The sequence below is a fragment of the Electrophorus electricus genome, chromosome 26 (genome assembly GCF_013358815.1).
Source record: "Electrophorus electricus isolate fEleEle1 chromosome 26, fEleEle1.pri, whole genome shotgun sequence".
NCBI classification, from domain to species: Eukaryota; Metazoa; Chordata; class Actinopteri; order Gymnotiformes; family Gymnotidae; genus Electrophorus; species Electrophorus electricus.
The window spans coordinates 9,808,177-9,829,535 of record NC_049560.1 but is presented as its reverse complement, the minus strand read 5'-3'; the positions used below and the strand labels follow the sequence as shown (position 1 = coordinate 9,829,535).

The 21,359-nt window shown below is 45.7% G+C and overlaps 1 protein-coding gene across 1 annotated transcript in view; it reads right to left on the bottom strand.

Moving 5' to 3' along the window:
* Positions 1-10,395: 10,395 nt before the first annotated feature.
* diaph3 (diaphanous-related formin 3) overlaps positions 10,396-21,359 on the bottom strand; it is a 251,367-nt gene continuing 240,403 nt past the window's right edge. Inside the window, exon 28 of the mRNA XM_035523093.1 lies at positions 10,396-11,110. Within this exon, the coding sequence (XP_035378986.1) occupies positions 10,878-11,110 (233 nt within the window). The 3' untranslated portion in view covers positions 10,396-10,877. The remainder of the gene's footprint in view (positions 11,111-21,359) is intronic.

The following is a 21,359-nucleotide window of genomic DNA, read 5'->3' as shown; positions in this document are numbered from 1 at the left end:
CACCACCACTCATCTACCGCTCCACTCCTTCACCACCATTCATCTACCGCTCCACTCCTTCACCACCACTCATCTACCGCTCCACTCCTTCACCACCACTCATCTACCGCTCCACTCCTCCACCACCACTCATCTACCGCTCCACTCCTCCACCACCACTCATCTACCGCTCCACTCCTCCACCACCACTCATCTACCGCTCCACACCTCCACCACCACTCATCTACCGCTCCACTCCTCCACCACCACTCATCTACCGCTCCACTCCTCCACCACCACTCATCTACCGCTCCACTCCTCCACCACCACTCATCTACCGCTCCACTCCTCCACCACCACTCATCTACCGCTCCACTCCTCCACCACCACTCATCTACCGCTCCACTCCTTCACCACCACTCATCTACCGCTCCACTCCTTCACCACCACTCATCTACCGCTCCACTCCTCCACCACCACTCATCTACCGCTCCACTCCTTCACCACCACTCATCTACCGCTCCACTCCTCCACCACCACTCATCTACCGCTCCACTCCTCCACCACCACTCATCTACCGCTCCACTCCTTCACCACCACTCATCTGCCCCGCAACTCCTCCACCACCACTCATCTACCGCTCCACTCCTCCACCACCACTCATCTACCGCTCCACTCCTCCACCACCACTCATCTACCACTCCACTCCTCCACCACCACTCATCTACCGCTCCACTCCTCCACCACCACTCATCTACCGCTCCACTCCTCCACCACCACTCATCTACCGCTCCACTCCTCCACCACCACTCATCTACCGCTCCACTCCTTCACCACCACTCATCTACCGCTCCACTCCTTCACCACCACTCATCTACCGCTCCACTCCTCCACCACCACTCATCTACCGCTCCACTCCTTCACCACCACTCATCTACCGCTCCACTCCTCCACCACCACTCATCTACCGCTCCACTCCTCCACCACCACTCATCTACCGCTCCACTCCTTCACCACCACTCATCTACCGCTCCACTCCTCCACCACCACTCATCTACCGCTCCACTCCTCCACCACCACTCATCTACCGCTCCACTCCTTCACCACTGCTCCGTACAAGCCCCCAACAGCAGACCATTCACCACTCACTCCGCTCTAAACTCATTAAACCTGCGAACGCCACCGCTGATCTTTGGATGTAATTAGATATGTAGTTCTTTATATATTTTATTTTAATTAATATCATATTAAAACATTCTTCTTCATGTCATTACATGTTAGATTTAGAAGCTTTATAGTTCGGTAAAAACAAACTGGGTGTACCTTCAATTATAACATTTGAAAACCTCACACTATTACTGTGCAGAAATTACACTATTATTATTATTAATTTATTTCGTGCGTAATATTGCCCAGTGTCTGGCGGTATATTTTTATGTAAGAGACCTAAAAGAATAAGGCAGTAATGGTTGAACAGGCACTGATCTTTAACAGCCCATAAGGAACAGTACAACACTGTCATGCCCTAAGGGAAAACGCATGGTAGGACAAATCCCAACAGGAAAAGTACAGATATCCTGTTTCCTAGCATAAGGTAAAGCGTTTGGGGAAGAACTACACTAAGGTCAGCCTGCACTCAAGGGCTCAGGTGTTCTCTGCGTCTTTCCCATACGCTGCCTGACACACACAGACCTCCATTCACCTAAAGGCATAGGGTTACACTGTGTCCCTGTCTGTCCCTTCTTGCACACGCACACACACACACACACACACAGAAATAACAAGTGTGCTTCTGTTGCAATTCATTTGGCTCAATACAGGAAATTATTTTGTTGGACATTAAACAATAATTAGTAATCGAACAATCACAGCTTTTTTGTTAAAGTGTGTGTGTGTGTGTGTGTGTGTGTGATGCCACACAAACAGTTTGCTGTTTTGACTGTTTGTAAGGGCAGGGTCCTCCCTCCTCATTAAAATCACTCACAAACAGGATAATGAATCCCAGAAGACACTCCGGAACACTTCTGTGCAGCCTGTCACCGGCATCACTGCCACGGAGATCAAAGGCTGACACGTCACATTAACATTCCTCACTGCCATGCTCCAAACACAGCGTCTGGAATATTGGTCTCTCTATCAGCAAGAAGGGGAGAGAGAGAGAGAGAGAGAGAGAAAGCGAGAGAGATATAGGCCATTTAGTACTATCTAGGCTTTTTTTTTTTGATGTTCAAAAAGGTTAAAACTACATAATCATAAAGACAGTTAACACCGCAAGTGGAATTATGCTAGGGTTGGAGTAAATGTAACAGGAGCCCATTCAAAGCAGAGGCTATTTAGCTCAGACTAGCCCTCCAGCCACCTACCAACCCACCCACACACACACCTGACACCCGTCCCTTTTTATTGGCCACCAGAAGCACTGAATGGACTGAACGACCCTGCCTCAGAACCTCTCTTGCAGGAGCATGTCGAGACACACACTTTTGATGACAGGCAATGACTCAGGTCATACCCAAGCCTATTAAAACCTATTAAAAGCTGTTCTTTCCAAAGAGGCTTGGACAGAATGTGGCAACATTGATGCGCAAAATTTATTTTGACTTCAACTTATTTACTTAAATATGTAAATATATGATTATATAATTAAAATAATGCCTGACTGTACCAGGTTGTACCTCAGTATGAGTATTCTCAGTTACTCTAAGACCAGACAAGACCTAAACACGAGACCTTTTCTCCATCAGCGGCGTCTCTCCGAGGACCTACCCTTGAGATAGAAATAAAGCAGGAATGAGAGGCTCAGAGCGGAACAGGACAATCCCTGCAGCTCAAACAGCCGGGCCACAGCACCTAGCAGCAGCCTGGGTGGAGGACCTGCAGGTGTGACATGGACTCCACACGCCTCTGCGCTCTTGCCAACACTGAGGCGAAGGAGGCGAGAAGCATCTGTGAAGCGGCATTTCAAGGTGAAAAAGGCCTTAGAAAGTTCCAGTTCTGATAAGACGAGCAGAAGTCGGTCTGGGGATATGTTTTTTGTTTTTTTGTTTTTTGGGGGGGGGGGGGGGGGGGGTCAAGGCAAATGGCAAGAGGAGATTTCCATTGTCAGAGAAAGCAATCCAGAAATGGGAAGTGGTGTAAAATAAGGCCAGTAAAGGAGATGGGAGCAGGACGTCGGCAGAGAAGGTCAGAGAAGGTCAGAGCGGAGATCAATGGGAGAGGGAGGAGACAATGTTTCAAGCCTGTGTGAGCGGAGCAGCAGACGCAGGTGGAGGAAAACAAACCCCGCGGAGGGAAGAAAGGGCCAAGACAAGCCTGTAAACCGAGGATGGCTGAGAAGCCAGCGAGGACAGAGCTACACAGCTCAGGAGCCGCTGAGCCTCCCGCAAACACGCACCTAGGACACTTTCAAAGAGTGACCCGGTCTTCTCCTGGACGTGCGTGTCGGGAGGACATAAATAAAAATTCAGTTGGGGTGCATTGAGGGTCTCCACCTCTCTGGAGGAGGACTCAATGTGTCCAGGAGAGCAGAGCCCATTCCTGTGATCAGGAGTGCTTTCCAGACACTTTCCCCAGTGTGTCTGCAGTAGGGGGACACACCTAGGGGCTTTTAAACTGTATCCCAGCGTAATGAGCGGGCAGACAGCGTCCTGTCAGTGAGAGCGCAGGCCTGGCAGCAGAGGCGGGGCACCAGAGTGAGGCTGGCAGGCAGCACGTGCTCTTCACACCTCTAACAGCTAAGAGCGCCTTCCATTTTCCGGCTCACTTAATGGTCCGCGGATGCGACACCGGCGGTCCGTGAAGCTCAGCGAAACAACACGAGCGCAGTGGGAGACGACAAAATGAGGAAACAAAAGACTCTGGAGCAGATGGAAGAAATGATGGATGGGTTTCATTTGTTGACCTTAATCTGATGTAATGTAACTAAATACTAAAAGATTACAAGTCCGTATGCACCAACGAGAACGCTTCCACAACCATTGGTAAAATCTTCCAACGTGGACTCCTCTGCCTGTAAGTGCACAGCAATCAAAACTGTTTGCAGAATTTGAACTGGCTAAAGTGACCTCATATTCTGACTCTGGGCGAGATCAATACATTCACCCGCTAACTTCATCACAGAGCAACACAAGGCCAAAAGGAAAAACGCATTTTAGTAATTACAGCTGAACAACGTCCGACCCGGAATCAGCACTGCTTGTCCAAGCGGTGTCTTCCATCCATCTCCAATTAAGGCCAAGCAGATTGCAGTCTGTTAGACAATATGCTCCACCTCTCTCTGTGACACAGACACAGCACACAACTGTCAGATTAAGGCGGAGGGGAGGTGGAGAAGTTTGGGAGACGTATCCACTCAGGGTCTCCTTTTCCTCCGCGTCTCTCCCCCGGCGCCATGCGGAGGTCTGCTATGACGGCGCCAGCTTGGGGATCATCAGGGCCTGTCCAGAATCAACAGATGTCCATCCCCCCGCCGCTCTGCCGCTCGACAGGCTGAGCTCAGGAGGACTAATGTAGCACAATAGCCAGACCTCCACTTTGTTACTGAAAGCCCGTCTGTCTGCTAAATTCATGTCCAACTGTTGAGATGAGCAAAAGGGAAGAGGAAAAAAGATCTCAAATGCATGCAAATCCACACACATTAAAACTCACAATGCTACCATCAAAAAGGAAAAGATTTCAGATGTTCATGTGAAAACAAAATAATTTCTATATATATTTCAATAAAAGGAAGCCACACCATGCTTTAATAAACTAAGAAACGGGATAGTGGCTTGTTATACGGGAAAAGAGACCACTGAATCATTCCATAAACAACTGACTTTTCCAAATTCCATACAATGCCGTTTTCACACCTTGAATAATGTGTGTGTGTGTGTGTGTGTGTGTGTATATATATATATATATATATATATATATATATATATATATACATATATACACACACACACATATACATACATACATATATATATATCAGGCCACTGGTACACCTTCAAACATCCTTATCCTTTGGTGAACTCAGTCCTTCCATTTTGAGTTTCAAGTGTAAAGGGCCAAGGCACAATGGTGAAATCTCCACTTGCATCCTGAACTACTGTGATCAAAGAAAAATCCATCATGTCCTCGACCCTCAGGATGAAATCGCCTTTGGACCAAGTATTCACATTCGATAGAGAGATTTAAAAAGAAGTCTTTTTTTTGAAATGTCAAAAGTCAAGAATTGTCACATGAAGCCTACAGTCCTACAGTTCTACTCTACTTGCATTTCCATCCACACTTTCTCATTACACAGATGCTTTTATCACAACACAATAAGCACGGTTGCCGCAGCACACAGAATTCCAGTTTGCCCAGGGTTAGAATATTTCCCAGAATTCCAATTTGCCAGCACAGACTGGCTCATTCTGCCTCAGGTCAGTGGAGATGGCATCACTGGGTAGACACAAGAGCTTGTTTACCAATAAGAAATGGGTGTATAACAAAGCACTTGAAAACAAGCACAGCAGTAAATACACAACAGGGAGGAAAAACCTACTGCACACCGGAAGAGTGTACTTAAAAAATGCACAAGAAAACAAGAGGCTGGAGGCACCTTTAAACTCTAAATGCCCCCTTTCCCAGCGTTTCCTGCTATATACCCCTCCCAGGGCACAGGTGGAATGCTGCTCCCACAGCCTTGGTTTATATACTTTGTGCTTACAAAGTCTATGCTGGTTAGTCTATACTCGTCAGTCTATTCTTGTCAGTCTACACTGGTCAGTGCACGTCTGGTGAAGAGGTTCTGGAACATGGGTGCTCTCACCACTATTTCACAGGCCCCCTGCCCTCTTCCTACACAAAGCTGACTGTCAGTAGAAATGAGCTTGAAGAGACAAGCTGTTCTGTCACGTGGACAGAGCAGAGGATGAGTGTTGCTGCTTAAGCTGCATCTGGTGGGCAGCACATGGGTCTGCTGCTTTGTTTCTGACTTATGCAACATACAGCCAAAGGAAAACAGCTGTTAAGTGTCAGTAGTATTCCAGTTTACCTGATTAAGGTCAGTAATACTCCATTTACCTGATTAAGGTCAGTAATACTCCATTTACCTGATTAAGGTCAGTAATACTCCAGTCTACCTGATTAAGGTCAGTAATACTCCAGTCTACCTGATTAAGGTCAGTAATACTCCAGTCTACCTGATTAAGTTCAGTAATACTCCAGTCTACCTGATTAAGGCCAAATAAAAAAGGACGACAAGTAGACAAAAATGGGAAAAAAGAAAGAAAAAGACGACATGAAACAAACCCAGAAATAACAGAGCAGTGAGAAATGGGGTATTATGAGGATAGTTTGGCAAAAAATGCAATTTACTCAATTTTCCACTTACCCCAAATGTAGCCCATCAAGCAAGACATGCTTGGTAATTGACATTTCCTTCTTCAATTTTGATTTAGCTAGAAAAAGTGGAATTCAGAAAACAGCTTTTCTGCAAACACAAGCCCAACTCTTCACAAAGCCGCTTCAAGCTGCTTTTGGTTCCCAAGTCGTTTCACACACATTATCTGATGTTTAGACACATTATGACATACTGTAAACAGTGTAATGTGAAGAGGTCCACCATCTTTACAGCCAGAGCAACTTTCTCTTAGGACCTAATTTTGCATGCTTCTGTGCAAGACAAAGATGTTAACTGTCTTATTACTAAAAACTAGTTCCTATATTATAAACATAATTTTGTTATAAACATTGTATGAAGAAAAATACTATTCTCATTGCTTGCCTATAATATTAGCAAAGAATACACATTCTGACATGGACTCAGGGTCTGTTTCATATTTGAATAAACATTCCAACAAAACAACCAAAAAGTTTTAAAGTGTGAAAAAAACAAAAAATGAAAGAGCAGGCTCCGCCTCACCAGCTGAACCGCTGCTCTAAACACTAGCTGAGTGATGAGAGGTTTAACGAGCACTGATTGAAAAAAAAAAAAAAAAAAAGTCTTCACTGCATGTCTCTAGATACCTGAGTCAACAGTGGTTTATAGTGAGCTACCCTCACCTTTTTCAGTACTGTCGACTCCTAAGAGAGCTCGCTGGGGCATGTCCATGAGGAGCTGCGCTTCAGCTTACTTTAACACAAGGATGCTCAACTCTGCCATGCAGTATAATTACGAAACCCCTGGCTCTGATGGTAAATGCTACTGCAGGCCCTGAATAATTGGATCAGATATATTTGATTAAGGTTAATACTAAATTCTGCAAAGCGGGAGATCTCGAGGACTAGCATCGGGCAGGCCCGATTTAACACTTTAACATAACCATTGTACAGTGATTTATTACATGATGGGTCCAGGTGGGGTTGAGTGTGTATCTGAGTAAATGTGGGAGAGTGAGTTGGTGGGAAGGGTTAATGGTTCTCTCCACAGCATAACTCATTCTCTCCTCTCCCTTTGTCGCACTGCTGTAGCAGCAGGAGGTAGCAGTAATGCTGGAGTTCATTACAGCCCTTTAGCACAGTGTTATAATAGAAGTAGAGGCTCTCCACGGTCCACGGTGCTGAAACAGTGGAGAACAGGGGAGATTACAGCTTCTGTCCATGGTGCTTAAACAGACACCGCCACTGTGGGGGTGATGCCGCTGTCCAAGGTGCTGAAATAGGGGACTACACTGGCAATCCCGTTGCTGTCCAGGGTGCTGAAACAGAATGCCGTTGTGGGGGTGATGCCGCTGTCCCTGCTGCAGCGGCTCACCACCTGCACCCTGCTCATGCAGAAGGGAACGTGCTGCAGCAGCTTTGCACAGTGATGGAGAATGATGAAAAGCCTGCAGCATTCCTTAGGAAGCCGAGTGCTACAAGAAGTTTGGAACTGACACATATACTCGCCCACACAGATGGGTGAGTATAGACACAGAGTGTAGGATTAGCGAACCTTGGGTACATTTCTACCACTATAAACACTGTGTCCTCTATATGTTATAATACCTGCTGGTCAAAAATGCAATCTGCAAACTTTCAAAATCTTTCATGAGTGAAATAAACATAAGAAGGAGAAAAAAAAAGGCTTATTCATGCATTTACATGACCTGGGATCTATTTATGCAATTAGGTAGCATATGCTAATGCTCCTGTACTAGCACGTCATGCTATATAATTCCAATCTGTTTGGTAAAAAAACTAGAAAGCCTACTTTACGGGAGTGTGACATTTAGCTGGTGGACTTTCAGAACGACATTCTGGAAAACAAGGACTCCTGCAGTCTGGATCCATCATCCACAGCACAAATGGGCCAAATTAGCTCTGCAAGGAGCCTGCTGCAGAAATCAGCATCTAGGAGTCGGGCACAGAAGTCATCCACCCAGGAATTAAGCACAGGCCAGCGAACGGAGGCGTGACGCACCACCTGAACAGCACTCCGTCACAGCCATGCAATTAAGTCCAGGTTAAGAGCGGGAAGGTGCTGCACCAGCAGTCGTCGTTTCGTTTTACACTGCCTACACAGGCAAATATAAATAATCACGGCATAAATTACTTTCGAGTCCCGGTAGCAACAAGAAGACATGGGGTGGGGAGCGCTCCTTTGGAGCCAGCCCACAACTCCGATTTCCTTTAGATTAATTAAATCGGAATGCACACCTTTGGAAATGTCAGTAATTATTATTTATAATCCAATAAACAGTAGCAGAGTCTTTCATCACACCGGGTGCCTCACCCCTATGCTTTTTTTTTTAATACACCGACTAACATGAACAGTGCACGCGCACACAAGCACAGAAATCCACAGAAAGCGAGAGAGAGAGAGAGAGAGAGAGAGAGAGAGAGAGGGAGAGAGGGAGGAAGAGAGAGAGCTGCTGGTGCATAAAATGAGTTTTCTTAATGAACAGGCGATCCTGAGGAAGGTGTGTGCTCTTGATTATAAAGAGTGAATGAAAGCAAAGAGTGGGTCCTCTGTCCTCTGAATGAACAAATGAACACACACAAACACGTGCACACACACACAAAAAAACAGGTTTCTCCTCCTTTATTGCAAACGATAGTAACCCCCCCCCCCCCCAAGACAAACTACAACCTACTAAAGAAAAGCTTAGACACATGAAGAGGGTGAAGACCAACTCTGAGACCGCATTCAGTAGCAGAGATACATAAACTACAGAGGAGGTCACATCACTGCACGCTTATCAAAGGAACATCAAAGTGAAGTGAAAGGGTCCATTCAAGGGAGCCATCACCCCAGCAACAAAAAAGAGAAACGTTGCACAAAAATGACAGAAACACAGAAAAAGCAAAAGCATAAGGCCTTTACAGTGAAGCGACTTCCACAGACACATTAGAACGGGAAACTGCTGGTCTGGCATGGCAAACGTTATACTGGTAAGACAAGCAAGCATTTGTGTCTTTATGACTCCAAACATACCAAAGATATACAGGACATATAGATCTATCGCTATTAAAGATTTACACGATATTTAGAAGATTTAGATTTTAGATGATAAAGACACACAATAATATTTTTTGGTTACATATTAAACATGGGTCAGAATACTGCAGAACACTGAAAATAACAAAAACTGCAGCTTGTGGACTGGACAAAAATATCATGGACATACAGAATCGTAATCTAACTTGTCACACAGTGATGTACGTGTGCGCTTTCCATGATCTGTAAAGGTCAGTAAACAATTAATAATTTGAATAGTTTTGAATAAACAGAAAAGTTAAATTCCCAACCACACATTTAAGAGTTCACCAACCAACCTTTTTAGATCTCAATGAATTAGTTTCAATTGATAAAAGACTAAATCAACCAACAGTACATTTTAGGCCACAGACTGCTCACAACATCTATTTGTTTATTTGATTTTAGAGGTCTTGAATATTCCTGAGCAAGAGAGAAAGTTGGACCTGGTAAGCTTAAGAGTTTATGAGCCTGTGGTGGACTGATGGCGAAGGCCCCTTAATATGAGGAGCATGGAACCTGGCAGTCTAGATGTCAGACATACAAATGCAACAGAAATCCTGAATATTAAAGTCATATGGCTTTGCATACTGTGATAATAAATCAGATTACTGAGTATGAAATCTATATATATCTATAAATATCGCACCCCCCCAACTCTCTCACTCTCTCTCTCTCTCTCTCTCTCTCTCTCTCTCTATATATATATATATATATATATATATATATATATATATATATATATATATATATATATATATTATATATCTATATCTATCTATTATATATCTATATCTATCTATATATATATATATAGATATATCTATATCTATATATATATATATATATATATATATATATATAGATATAGATATATCTATATATATCTATATCTATCTATATCTATATATATCTATATATATATATATATATATATATATATATATATATATATATATGCATAAAACATGCATATATCACTGATCCTTGTGGATATGTATCATGTAGCCTTATAAACCAGTTTGAATTCTTGCTATTTTAACATCACAAAAGCCCTTTTGACAGGACCACTGATCTCTTGCCAGTGTACTGTGTGTTCTTTATATGTGGGCTTCAAAATGAATGCTTTTGTAGTTTTAAATTCAGTGCCTTTTGGCTACGGGGCTGCAGCTAACAAGAGAAATCTCCTTGGCTTAAACAAAGGCCGGCTCACATTTGCCCAGCAAGAGCGCCTGGCAGCCCTGTCCGCACGCCGTCTCCATGACGGCGAGGGAAAGGGCCGTACCATGTGAAAGGAAGACGTCATTAGCAAGACTTTTCTCGCGTTGTGTGTGCAAATGTTTGGCGACACTGGGGGTGGGATGGGGGTTTCTCAGCTTGGACCACCTCACCGATATCACAACTACCTCGTACGGGAACGTGGAGGTCAGAGGTCAAGGGCGAGCAGGTTTTGGTAGCAGGGAGGTGGTCAGAGCGCACGCAGACGGGCGAGGAGAGCCTCCACACCGGCGTCTGTGTGCGGTGCGTTGGCTGGCGGGGTCTGCTCTTTCTGGCTCCGTCTCTCCCGCTCTCGGCTGGGGGGCGTAGCAGCGCGCTGGGCCTCACTCTCGTAATGAGCCTCCCGGCAGGCTGGGGGTCGCGCACAGCCAAAATTGATATTCTGCCGAGACCGTGACCTTTGCAGAGGTACCTTCGTGTTTTCTACAGGGGAGAGAAAAAGAGGGAGGGAGGGAGGGAGAGACAGAGAGAGAGAGAAGGAGGGATGGGAATAAAGAGAAATGAGTTCTCCGGAAGGTATTTATCCACATTAGGAGAACGGGCCGCGTGAAGTCATTAGCCAGATGAGAGAAGGTGTCAGTCAGCAGGACACGCTCACGACAACGGGAACTACACAACACGGGATAATTAAAGTACGTACGCTGGCAGGAGAACAGGCACACTCAACACCCTCTCCTTCCTGCAATCACCCTCTGCCCTCTGAGATCCCCACACACATCCACACACACACACACACACACACACACACACACACACACACAAAACCCCCCACTAAGGCAAAAAGAGGTGGATTAGTAACAGGCTGATTTATATTCTGCTCTTACTACGCTGGGGTGGACATGCAGCCTAAGCTCATTACAGTAGCGCTGCCCTTCATCCCTCTAACCCACAGCTCCTCCTCTTCCTCACACGGCCGGGACTGCGGGACCCTGGGCCATGTCGTGGCAGTGTCGTTAATAAGTGACAGCCCTCTGGACTCTCGGCTCCCGCGCTCCTCTCACAGGCCATTATCCCAGACCTGGCTGGCTAACACCAGCACGCCACTGTCGGACAAGGCTCTCTCCTCCTCGCCTTCTGGGCCACACCTCTCTGGATTCTTTCACCACTATTCACACCCCCCCCACCAAGACCCCGTCTGAGCGGCAGAGAAAATCTGATCTCTCTTAGGAATTACAGCTCTGGAGCTGAGTGCATTTAACTTTTATCTGCCTAAAAGGGAAACCAGGGGAGGAACAGACAGAGCAGGCGATGGACAGAGAGGGCGGGGCTGGAAGACGAGAACGGGACATCCACATCAACCTTGACTGGCTCGGAGCAGAGGCGGAGCCACGCCACTCTCAGTTTTTTTTTTTTCCCCTCTCGTTTCTTTGTTCTCTCCGCCTCCTTCCCGCATCATTAGATCGGGGACGGCGTGGAGGCGGGGCCAGCCGCTCAGAAGCCGTCTGGTTGTTCATTTGCAGTGGTGGAAAAGGCGCTGGACTGAGGGGCTGCCTGGACATCACACACCAAGCAGGGCAGAGATGTGGAGTGTACTCAAGGAGAGAGAGAGAGAGAAAGATACAGAGAGGCAGAGAGAGACTGCAGAATGAGCAATGGGGAGTGATGGATGATGGTTTTCATAAGTCACTCACCTGGACAATCTGTATAGACTGAGACCAGAGACAGAGGTGAGGGAGAGGGGGACTATTTATTAGGAAAACCAGATTCTAAATTTTGGAAACATGAACATAATTAAAAAAAGACAATCCTTAGGGAGGACCACCCCTGCCAGTGTGAGACATGGCCCACTCCCGCCACACCTGCTCATCTGCTCCCACCATAAGGACAAGGCTAAATATGACTGCTACTGCTGTTACTATTATTTCTACCTCAGTTTGAATCTTTCTTCATCCTCATTTTACTATTGTTTTGGTGAACGGTATAAATAACATACTTGACACAGTCACGCTAACAGAACTGAGGGGAGAGAGAACGAGAAAATGGGGTGTCAGTAAGAATATCAGATGAGGATGTAAACAAATAAACCCGGGCGGGGTCGGGATCAGGTCAATGTCAAAGGAAAATGACAGCACTAGAATGCCAGCACTACTGAAAATACTGATCAACCACAGCCACTTACAATATCCGTCTACCGCAGGAATTCAGTACAGACCCAGAGAATTTTATATGGCTTGTGTCCAGAACTCTGTGAAGGTCTATGAAAACTAATTCTCCATTTACTGGTGTTACAGTAAATCTGCACAACAAAGACACGCCACCGCCTGACCTCCAGTTAGCACTACGCATTTCCCATCACCTCCCCGGGAGGAGGGCGGCACAGTGGTTGGTTTTTCCAGACGCGAGCAGAGGAGAAGGTAAGAACACACACACCGCGTAGCTCCAGCGCAGTGTGAGCTATGTCGCAAGCTGGGTTTGGCTGGGCTAAGTGTGTGTGGCAGGGGACGTGAAGGCTGGTGTGTGTGGAGCTGCGAGTTTGTATTCCACTCTGCTCTCATTACTGCTGCGCGTGGTGGTGTGCTCGCTTCTCACTGTGTGCAACTCCCCGCCCTGCGCTCCTGGACACACTCATTACTCTCTCCCTCTCTCCATCACACTCCTTCTCTCACTCTCTGTGTCATACACACACAAACTCTCACTCTCTCTCTCTGTCTCACACACACACACACGCACGCACACACTCCCTCTCCGTCACTCCCTCTCTCATCTCTCACACACACTCCCTCTCCATCACACACTCCCTCTCTCATCACACACTCCCTCTCTCATCACACACTCCCTCTCTCATCACACACACACACACACACACACACACACACACACACACACACACTCCCTCTCCATCACACACTCCCCCTCTCTCTATCTCTGTCACACTCCTTCTCTCCCTGTCTTTATTTTGGTTTCCCCTGTATTCCTTTACGATCATTCGTCCTTTACGCTGTTTAGTTGCATTTTTGTGTGACTCCTCTAACTTGATCTTCTAGAAAATGACCCTGTGTGGGCTTGCATGTGCATGTGGTAGATGAACACAGCTTAAACAGGGTGTGTGTGATTCTAAAGAGGACACCCAGAGAACAAGTGTCAAGACTGCAGAACGTTGATTATGTCTCTCCCTCGCTAACCAGGAGGTGCTCACGTCCTGATACCTGTGAGACTGTCATTAAGCTTCAAGCAGGAGGAGGTCTGGAGAGAGAAAGAGAGAGAGAGATGGAGAGAGAGAGACAGAGAGAGGGGGGGGGGAGAAGATGAAGAGTAAGAGAGACATTGATACCATCTCATGACAGACCATCTGAAACGTCCCTGACTGACGTTCCCAGGGGACGATATTTTGTAGGCCTCTCTGCATTCTAGATCTTTCCATTAAGGTTATTTATCTGAAACCATGTCAGATACTCAGTTCAACCAATGATCAATTTACCCATCAATGGCAGTCACCAACTACTCCTCCCTTCCTCCCTCTATCCGGTTCGCGTCTCTCTGGCTCTGAGAGGATATAAATGGGGCAGCTCAGCCACGCACAGCGCGCTGGCCTTATGGATGTCACCCAGGTCTTTTATCAACGTGAGCGTCAGTTCACCTCACCTCACAGAAATGCGCTCACGTCCGGTGGCAGGCAGCCGACAAAGAAGGGCACACTCTTCTCTCTCCAAACAGAACAGAAGCGCAGATTTCTGAGTCGTGAGATCATTTGCTCAATTTGCATTTGCACAGAAGCTCTTGTGAGAAGATGATTTTCTTTTCATCTCTTTCACCCCCCCCCCACCACCACCCATGGAAAAAGTTTGGCAGGCGACTCAATGGAATGTGACAGTCGACACGGATTCCTGATCACCCTAACCAGAGGGTGTGCAGACAGGCTTCCGATCAGCAACAATGAAGCCCACCCCACGGGATCCAGCCATACACGGTGGCGGTGTCACATGCGGAGACGTCAGGAACGTTCACGTGATCCGCCTCACCCTGGGCCACGGACACAACGCCAGGAGTGATACCAGCGCAGAAAACAGCAAACACCAGCTTAGTGAGAATCCACGGGTGATACAAACACAGAGACTGGGGAACACTATCTTAACGGGAGGTCACGGATGATACCAGCATGGAGAAAAGCTGGGAGGTCTCACGTTGTCATAGACTAGGTCAGGTGTGTAAAGAGATAGGAAGACTCAGTCACACATCCTGAACTGCCTGTTTCATCAGTGAAGATGATCAGACATGTTTACTGTGTTGGCGGAAGAGTGAGACAAACGAACAGCAAAACAAAGACGTTTGTAATATAATGTTATAGAAGCACAAGACACTTCATGAGCACATTATTATACACTATTACATAGTTTATGTTTTCAGGAGTTTGTGTTAGCGGAGCAAGGATACAGTCTGCTATATAACGTTATATAAACAACGATGACTTCTGGACTATAACAATCCCATTTATTATATGCTTTCTAAACTCTGTCTATGGTCTTCAGCCTATGAAAGGAAAGGAAAAAAACAGTAATAAATAAAACCATTGAAAGTAGGAAACACAGTAGAGCGGCAAACTAATGCAGTATGACGCAAGTGCTTGATGACTAAATCAGGCTTAATGACTGGACCTCAGTTAGTCCCTCTGGACTCTCTGTACACTCGTATATCTACATTTGGCCTTAAAAAGAGGCTTTGGGGTCTGTGTGTGTGCGCGCGCACGCGAGTGTGTGTATGAGGGAGGGAGGGAGGGAGGGAGAGAGAGAGAGAGAGAGAGAGAGAGAGAGACATGAGCTAACAACGTTGGGTAGAACCAGAGCTAATTCTGTAAGTGGGTGACTTGAACCACCCATGATAAATAATACCTTAATTGATGCCTTCAGGTGCTTGAAAAAAGACAACTGGGTGAGTTGGGAATCTGTGTGTGTGTTGTGTGTGTGTGTGTTGTGTGTGTGTGTTGTGTGTGTGTGTGTGTGTGTGTGTGTGTGTGTGTGTGTGTGTTGTGTGTGTGTGTGTGTGTGTGTGTGTGTGTGTTGTGTGTGTGTGTGTGTGTGTGTGTGTGTGTGTGTGTGTGTGTGTGTGTGTGTGGTTGTGTGTGTGTGTGTGTGTGTGTGTGTGTGTGTGGTTGTGTGTGTGGTTGTGTGTGTGTGTGTGTTGTGTGTATGTGTGTGTGTGGTTGTGTGTGTGTGTGTGTTGTGTGTGTGTGTTGTGTGTGTGTGTGTGTGTGTGTGTGTGTGTGTGGTTGTGTGTGTGTGTGTGTGGTTGTGTGTGTTGTGTGTGTGTGTGTGTGTGTGTGTGTGTGTGTGTGTGTGTGTGTGTTGTGTGTGTGTGTGTGTTGTGTGTGTGTGTGTGTGTGTGTGTGTGTGTTGTGTGTGTGGTTGTGTGTGTGTGTGTGTGTGTGTGTTGTGTGTGTGTGTGTGTGTGTGTGTGTGTGTTGTGTGTGTGTGTGTGTGTGTGTGTGTGGTGTGTGTGTGTGTGTGTGTGTGTGTGTGTGTGTGTGTGTGTGAGTGTGTGTGAGTGTGTGTGTGTGGTGTGTGTGTGTGTGTGTGTGTGTGTGTGAGTGTGTGTGTGTGTGTGTGTGTGTGTGTGTGTGTGTGTGTGTGTGTGTGTGTTGTGTGTGTGTGTGTGTTGTGTGTGTGTGTGTGTTGTGTGTGTGTGTGTGATCTAGTTTCCATGCACAAAAATGAAGGGGGAAAGGGGTGAAAATGGCATTAATGGTACAAAGGGGTAATAAATGTGCCTGGTGAGAAGGCATTAATGTCCCTCTCTGTCAGGCAGAGGACTAGCAGAGCGATGGTCTGCACAGTCTCCCTGGTGTCCACATGAGTTTAGCAGTAATTAAGGACATTATTACTGCCATAACACTCCATCAGAGCGCCCATAGCCACAGCCTGTCACACAACACGCGTGTGTGGTTCTCTACAGACGCACAATTAAGGGGGGAACCCCATTAAGACAAGAACAACTCCCAGTGTGTGTGTGTATGATTCGCCTTGGCTGGTGCAGGGCCGTGCAGACTCATATCAAAGTGCGTCCTGCTGTTGTGCTGGAAGTTTGTGTGATTCTCATTGTGAATTTAACGCCGCTGTGGCTTTGTTGAAATACTGAAAGGGAATAGGAAATGTTGTTTGTGGAGGAAGAGCATAATTTACAGGGTTCCCCTCGAACTTCTGACTGTGTGTGTGTAGGACTCTGAGGTGTACATATTTGGACATGCGCGCATGTGTATCTCTCTCTAATAGGTCGCTCTTTGTGGTTTTAGTGTGGCTGTACTGAATCTCTAACAAACAGCAGCAGTGGGGAGATTTAATCCCACAACATTCAGCTCCTCACAGAAATTAATTACAAATTTAAATGGCTTAATGCTTACTTGAACCCTGGGAGAAAAGAAAATGTCAGCAAATGATGTTTGTTTAGGGGATAAGGAAAAAGAAAGAGTGAAAGAAAATGTAGCTGCTGTAGCATTTAAGAACTGTGAGATGCTCCAGAGGAACTGATGATGTAGACAAAATAAGAAAAAATGTATTACTGAAGGATAGAATCACATTGAGAGAGAGACAGAGAGAGAGAGAGAGAGAAGGGGAGAGAGGGTTGGAGTATTTGTAAAACCAGGCCCCTGCAGTGTTAGTCTGGGTAGTGGACCATGACACTGTTTCATTACGCCTTACTGGACTGAACCATTCCTCTAAAAAAAAAAAGAAAAAAAAAAGTTGCATGTATTCACACACACACACACACACACACACACACACACACACACACACACACACACACACACACACACAGACAGTGGAACTACTTCAGGTACTGGGCTTTTTCTCAACTTGATACTTGTGATATATATAATAAAGATAATACAGTAAAACTAGATCAAATAAAGAAATGCCAAAACACCATTAAGAGACCTGCTGAGAAGTCTGTATTTGACCAGAGACACCAGTTTACATGCCCATGCTACCCATGTTAGCTGGAGTACACTTACACTACAATACCCATGTTACACTACATTACCCATGTTACCCTTACATTACCCATGTTGCACTACATTACCCATGTTGCCCTTACATTACCCATGTTACACTACATTACCCATGTTACCCTTACACTACAGTACCCATGTTACACTGCATTACCCATGTTACCCTTACACTACAGTACCCATGTTACACTACATTACCCATGTTACACTACAGTTCCCATGTTACCCTTACACCACAGTACCCATGTTACCCTTACAATACAGTACCCATGTTACCCTTACACTACAGTACCCATGTTACCCTTACACTACATTACCCATGTTACACCACAGTCTGACTATTCAGAAGTACAAGGTGAGATGCATAAGAAGACATTTGGACACAGAGATGAGCAAGTTTAGGAAACTGAAGCCATCACAAGCACTCTGCTAACCAATAATTACAGTGCAATGGAACTGCAAACCACAGCTGACTGCAGAACCGAGGGGCTGAAAGCTAACGACGGTGAGGGCAGCTGCATGCAGGACCATGCATGGCCACAGAGCTGCGACCCGCCATCACACCCATCCCTCGCTAATCCCCCTCGACTGGTCCCACCGCCTGGAAAAACAAGACACCCAGAACCCAATCAGCAGGGAGTTATTAAGGGTTAGGTAGAGATAATCAGGGAGACTGGATCTCAGAGCGGCAGCTAATCAAACGCATGGCAGTGTGTGTGTGTGTGTGTGTGTGAGAGACCAAAACTCAGCTGGAAGGCCACAGATGGCAGTTCCACAGAAGCTACGCACTCTCACAACCCCAGATCATGATTATAACCCAGCTAATAGCTAAAGATGTCTCCACAGTCCTGAACACTCACTCCGGCTGCTACCTCACTCACTCTGCTGCTCTCTCTAAATAAAGGTCCTGCTTTCTCGGACACTTCTCAACAGCCGCGATACACACAGCAGGTGTCTTATTTCAGACGGGATCCATGTTTTTTCATAGGCTCCCCGTAACATAACGGATGGTGCGTCACAAAAAGTAAAAGCTATCTGGTGTGGAAACCACCTCAGAGGAGGGGAAGGCACAGGAGAAAAAAAAAAAAAAAAAAATAAAAAAAAAAAATCACCAAGCAGTTTCTGATCCAACATCTGCAGTTTCCTTTAAGACCTAACGGACTGTACATGAGTACTAAATAAAGCTTTAAATGACAATACAGATGGCAGCCTATCGAAGGGAGGAAAAGAAGAAAGGGGATCACTATGAATCACTAAGAATCACTGTGAATCACTGAGAATCACTGTGAATCACTGAGAATCATTGTGAATCACTGTGAATCATTGTGAATCACTGTGAATCATTGCGACCAGTCTTTTTTGCCATCTTGCTCGCTCTTTCTTCTTCTGCTAGTGGGTTGGTGTCCCACTCATCTGCAAAATATCAGGTAGATCTGGAGAGAATCGGGGAGGGAGGCCTGGTGTTGATGATCAATTAGACAGATGGGGTCAGGTCACCTGAGGTTAATCTGCATGAGTGGTGGGGCTCAGACTTAGTTCAGTCTGTAGTTCCACAACTGGTGGGATTTTTTTATTTATTTTTTTGTCGGATGGTGAGGTTTATAAATTCATATTAACCATGTAGATTAGGAACATTATTCCTCTTTCAGTTATTTTCAGCTATTTGCTTTGTCCCAGTCTAGTCCGTAGAACACCACATAAACCTCTAACAAGTTAAACAAGTTAAACTCTAAAAACTTTAAGAGCTAAAAACTCACCAGCAAAGCTACTAGCAAAGCACCTGCCACACACGTCAACCCCCTCTGTGAAAACTCCCAGGAGTTCTTAGATGTGTTCACGTCCCCAGGTGTCCTAACCAGATACATCTCCATCAAACATAAGCAGAAACATGCGAAAACTAGGGATAGATTTGTGAAAGCCATACTAATGACACCAAACATACAATCTAGCCATGCTGACATTCCTCTAGACAATTTCAATTCTCAAATTGTGAATGTTATTGACGCTTTGCCACCCGTAAAGGTTAATACAATTTGTGGGCCGCCGAAATCACCATGCACAAACACCACAGTCTGCAAAAGAGAATGCAGGCAAACGGCACAAACAAAGAAAACGAAAACCACTTCATTTTATGTCTATAAACCGCCCTCATGACTACAAAATGAAGATACAAATGGCCAGAATTCCTCCTCTCTGAAGTCATCAACGCTGTTTGCCAGCTATGAAGCAAGAACATAGACTGAATATGCTACAGAGACGAAACCGCACACTTTAAGCCAGGCCACCACCCCGCCCAGCTGTCCGAGGCATTATACTACTATGGATTTCTACCCTCTTCAGCAAACACAGCACCATCTGAAACCAACGACGACTACTATATGGCTAAATTTCAGCACACAGGTTTCATTCTCCCAGGCTGTTGTGAACTGCAGTTATTAAAGCAACAATAGGCAGCCTGAATAAGAACAACGTTTTATTATATTTGCTGAAACTGCCACTGTGTCCTAACAGTAGTACATAAGGCAGACAATCTGTGGGGGAAAAAAAACAAACAAACAAAACATCTCACAGGAAATCACACGTAGTCCTCCTAATACTATCTGCAAGAATCCACCGCACCAATCAGAGCGAGGAGGAGGGGTGGACGGCGCGTCAATAACTGCTTGTGCATGCCCTCGGCAAAGCGCAACCAACAAACAACGACAAGAGAACAGCAGACGACGCAAACGCAAACGAAAAAAATCAGACCAAGTCCGAGACAAAACGAGGACAAACGTCGAAGCGGCTTTTCAGAGGGGAACAGAGCTACGGGCCCTTAGAGGAGTCGAGTTAGCCACACTTGTGCTCGACAGCTAGCTGCTTACCCCTGCTTGATTTAAAAACACAAACACACATTCAAATGTGGGATAACAGCTTGTTTCTGATGCTAAGGCAAATGGTGAGTAGTTTTATTTTACAGTTGCTAAATATATATTTTTAAGTACGGGGGTATGTGGGTTTGGTGCTCTCACAGCTAAATGTTCTCATATGCAGTTTACACCCTATGCTGAACCTGAACTTCATTATCTGCAGGGTTACCAAGAGCAGTAGTTTTCAGCCACTTAGCTTTTCAACTTCTGACTCATTTTCATGTCCAGATCAGGAACAGACAAATTTCCCTACGCATTCATTCAGTTCCAGCCGGGCTGGACCACTGCTAAAGTCAACATTCCAGCCTTCTCAAAACGCCCAACAGAACGGTGCTGCTAGGGCCGTGAACCAGGACAGTGGGAAAGGAACACTAGGTGTCTGAAAGATACAAAACTGACCTCTAAGTGCTGCTGCTGACCTCAGATGAGACAGAAAAGCTCGGTAGGCCAACTGGTCCGACACCGATGCCCGCAATCAACACTAAACAATGACAGAAAGAGCTACTAATGTTAGCCACCGCTGGAACAAACTGTCACGGTCAATCTTCTCATGTGCCTCATGCCATATCTGCTCCAAGTTTCTCTGATTAAGTACCCAGGCTAAGCACTCTACTATAACTTGTTTTCTACTTTTAGTTTTTATTAGTCTTTTTCTGAGATATCTATTTTATTTTTATAACCCTCCCATCCAACGCTCATGCATAATGCCTCGAGTTTCCTTTTTATGAGACACACTCCCATTTTCACAGACTGTGCATTCCAAACAGTCACATTGGTATCACCGGGCACGTCAGTGCTTCCAAGTCCAGTTAGTTCTCAGCTG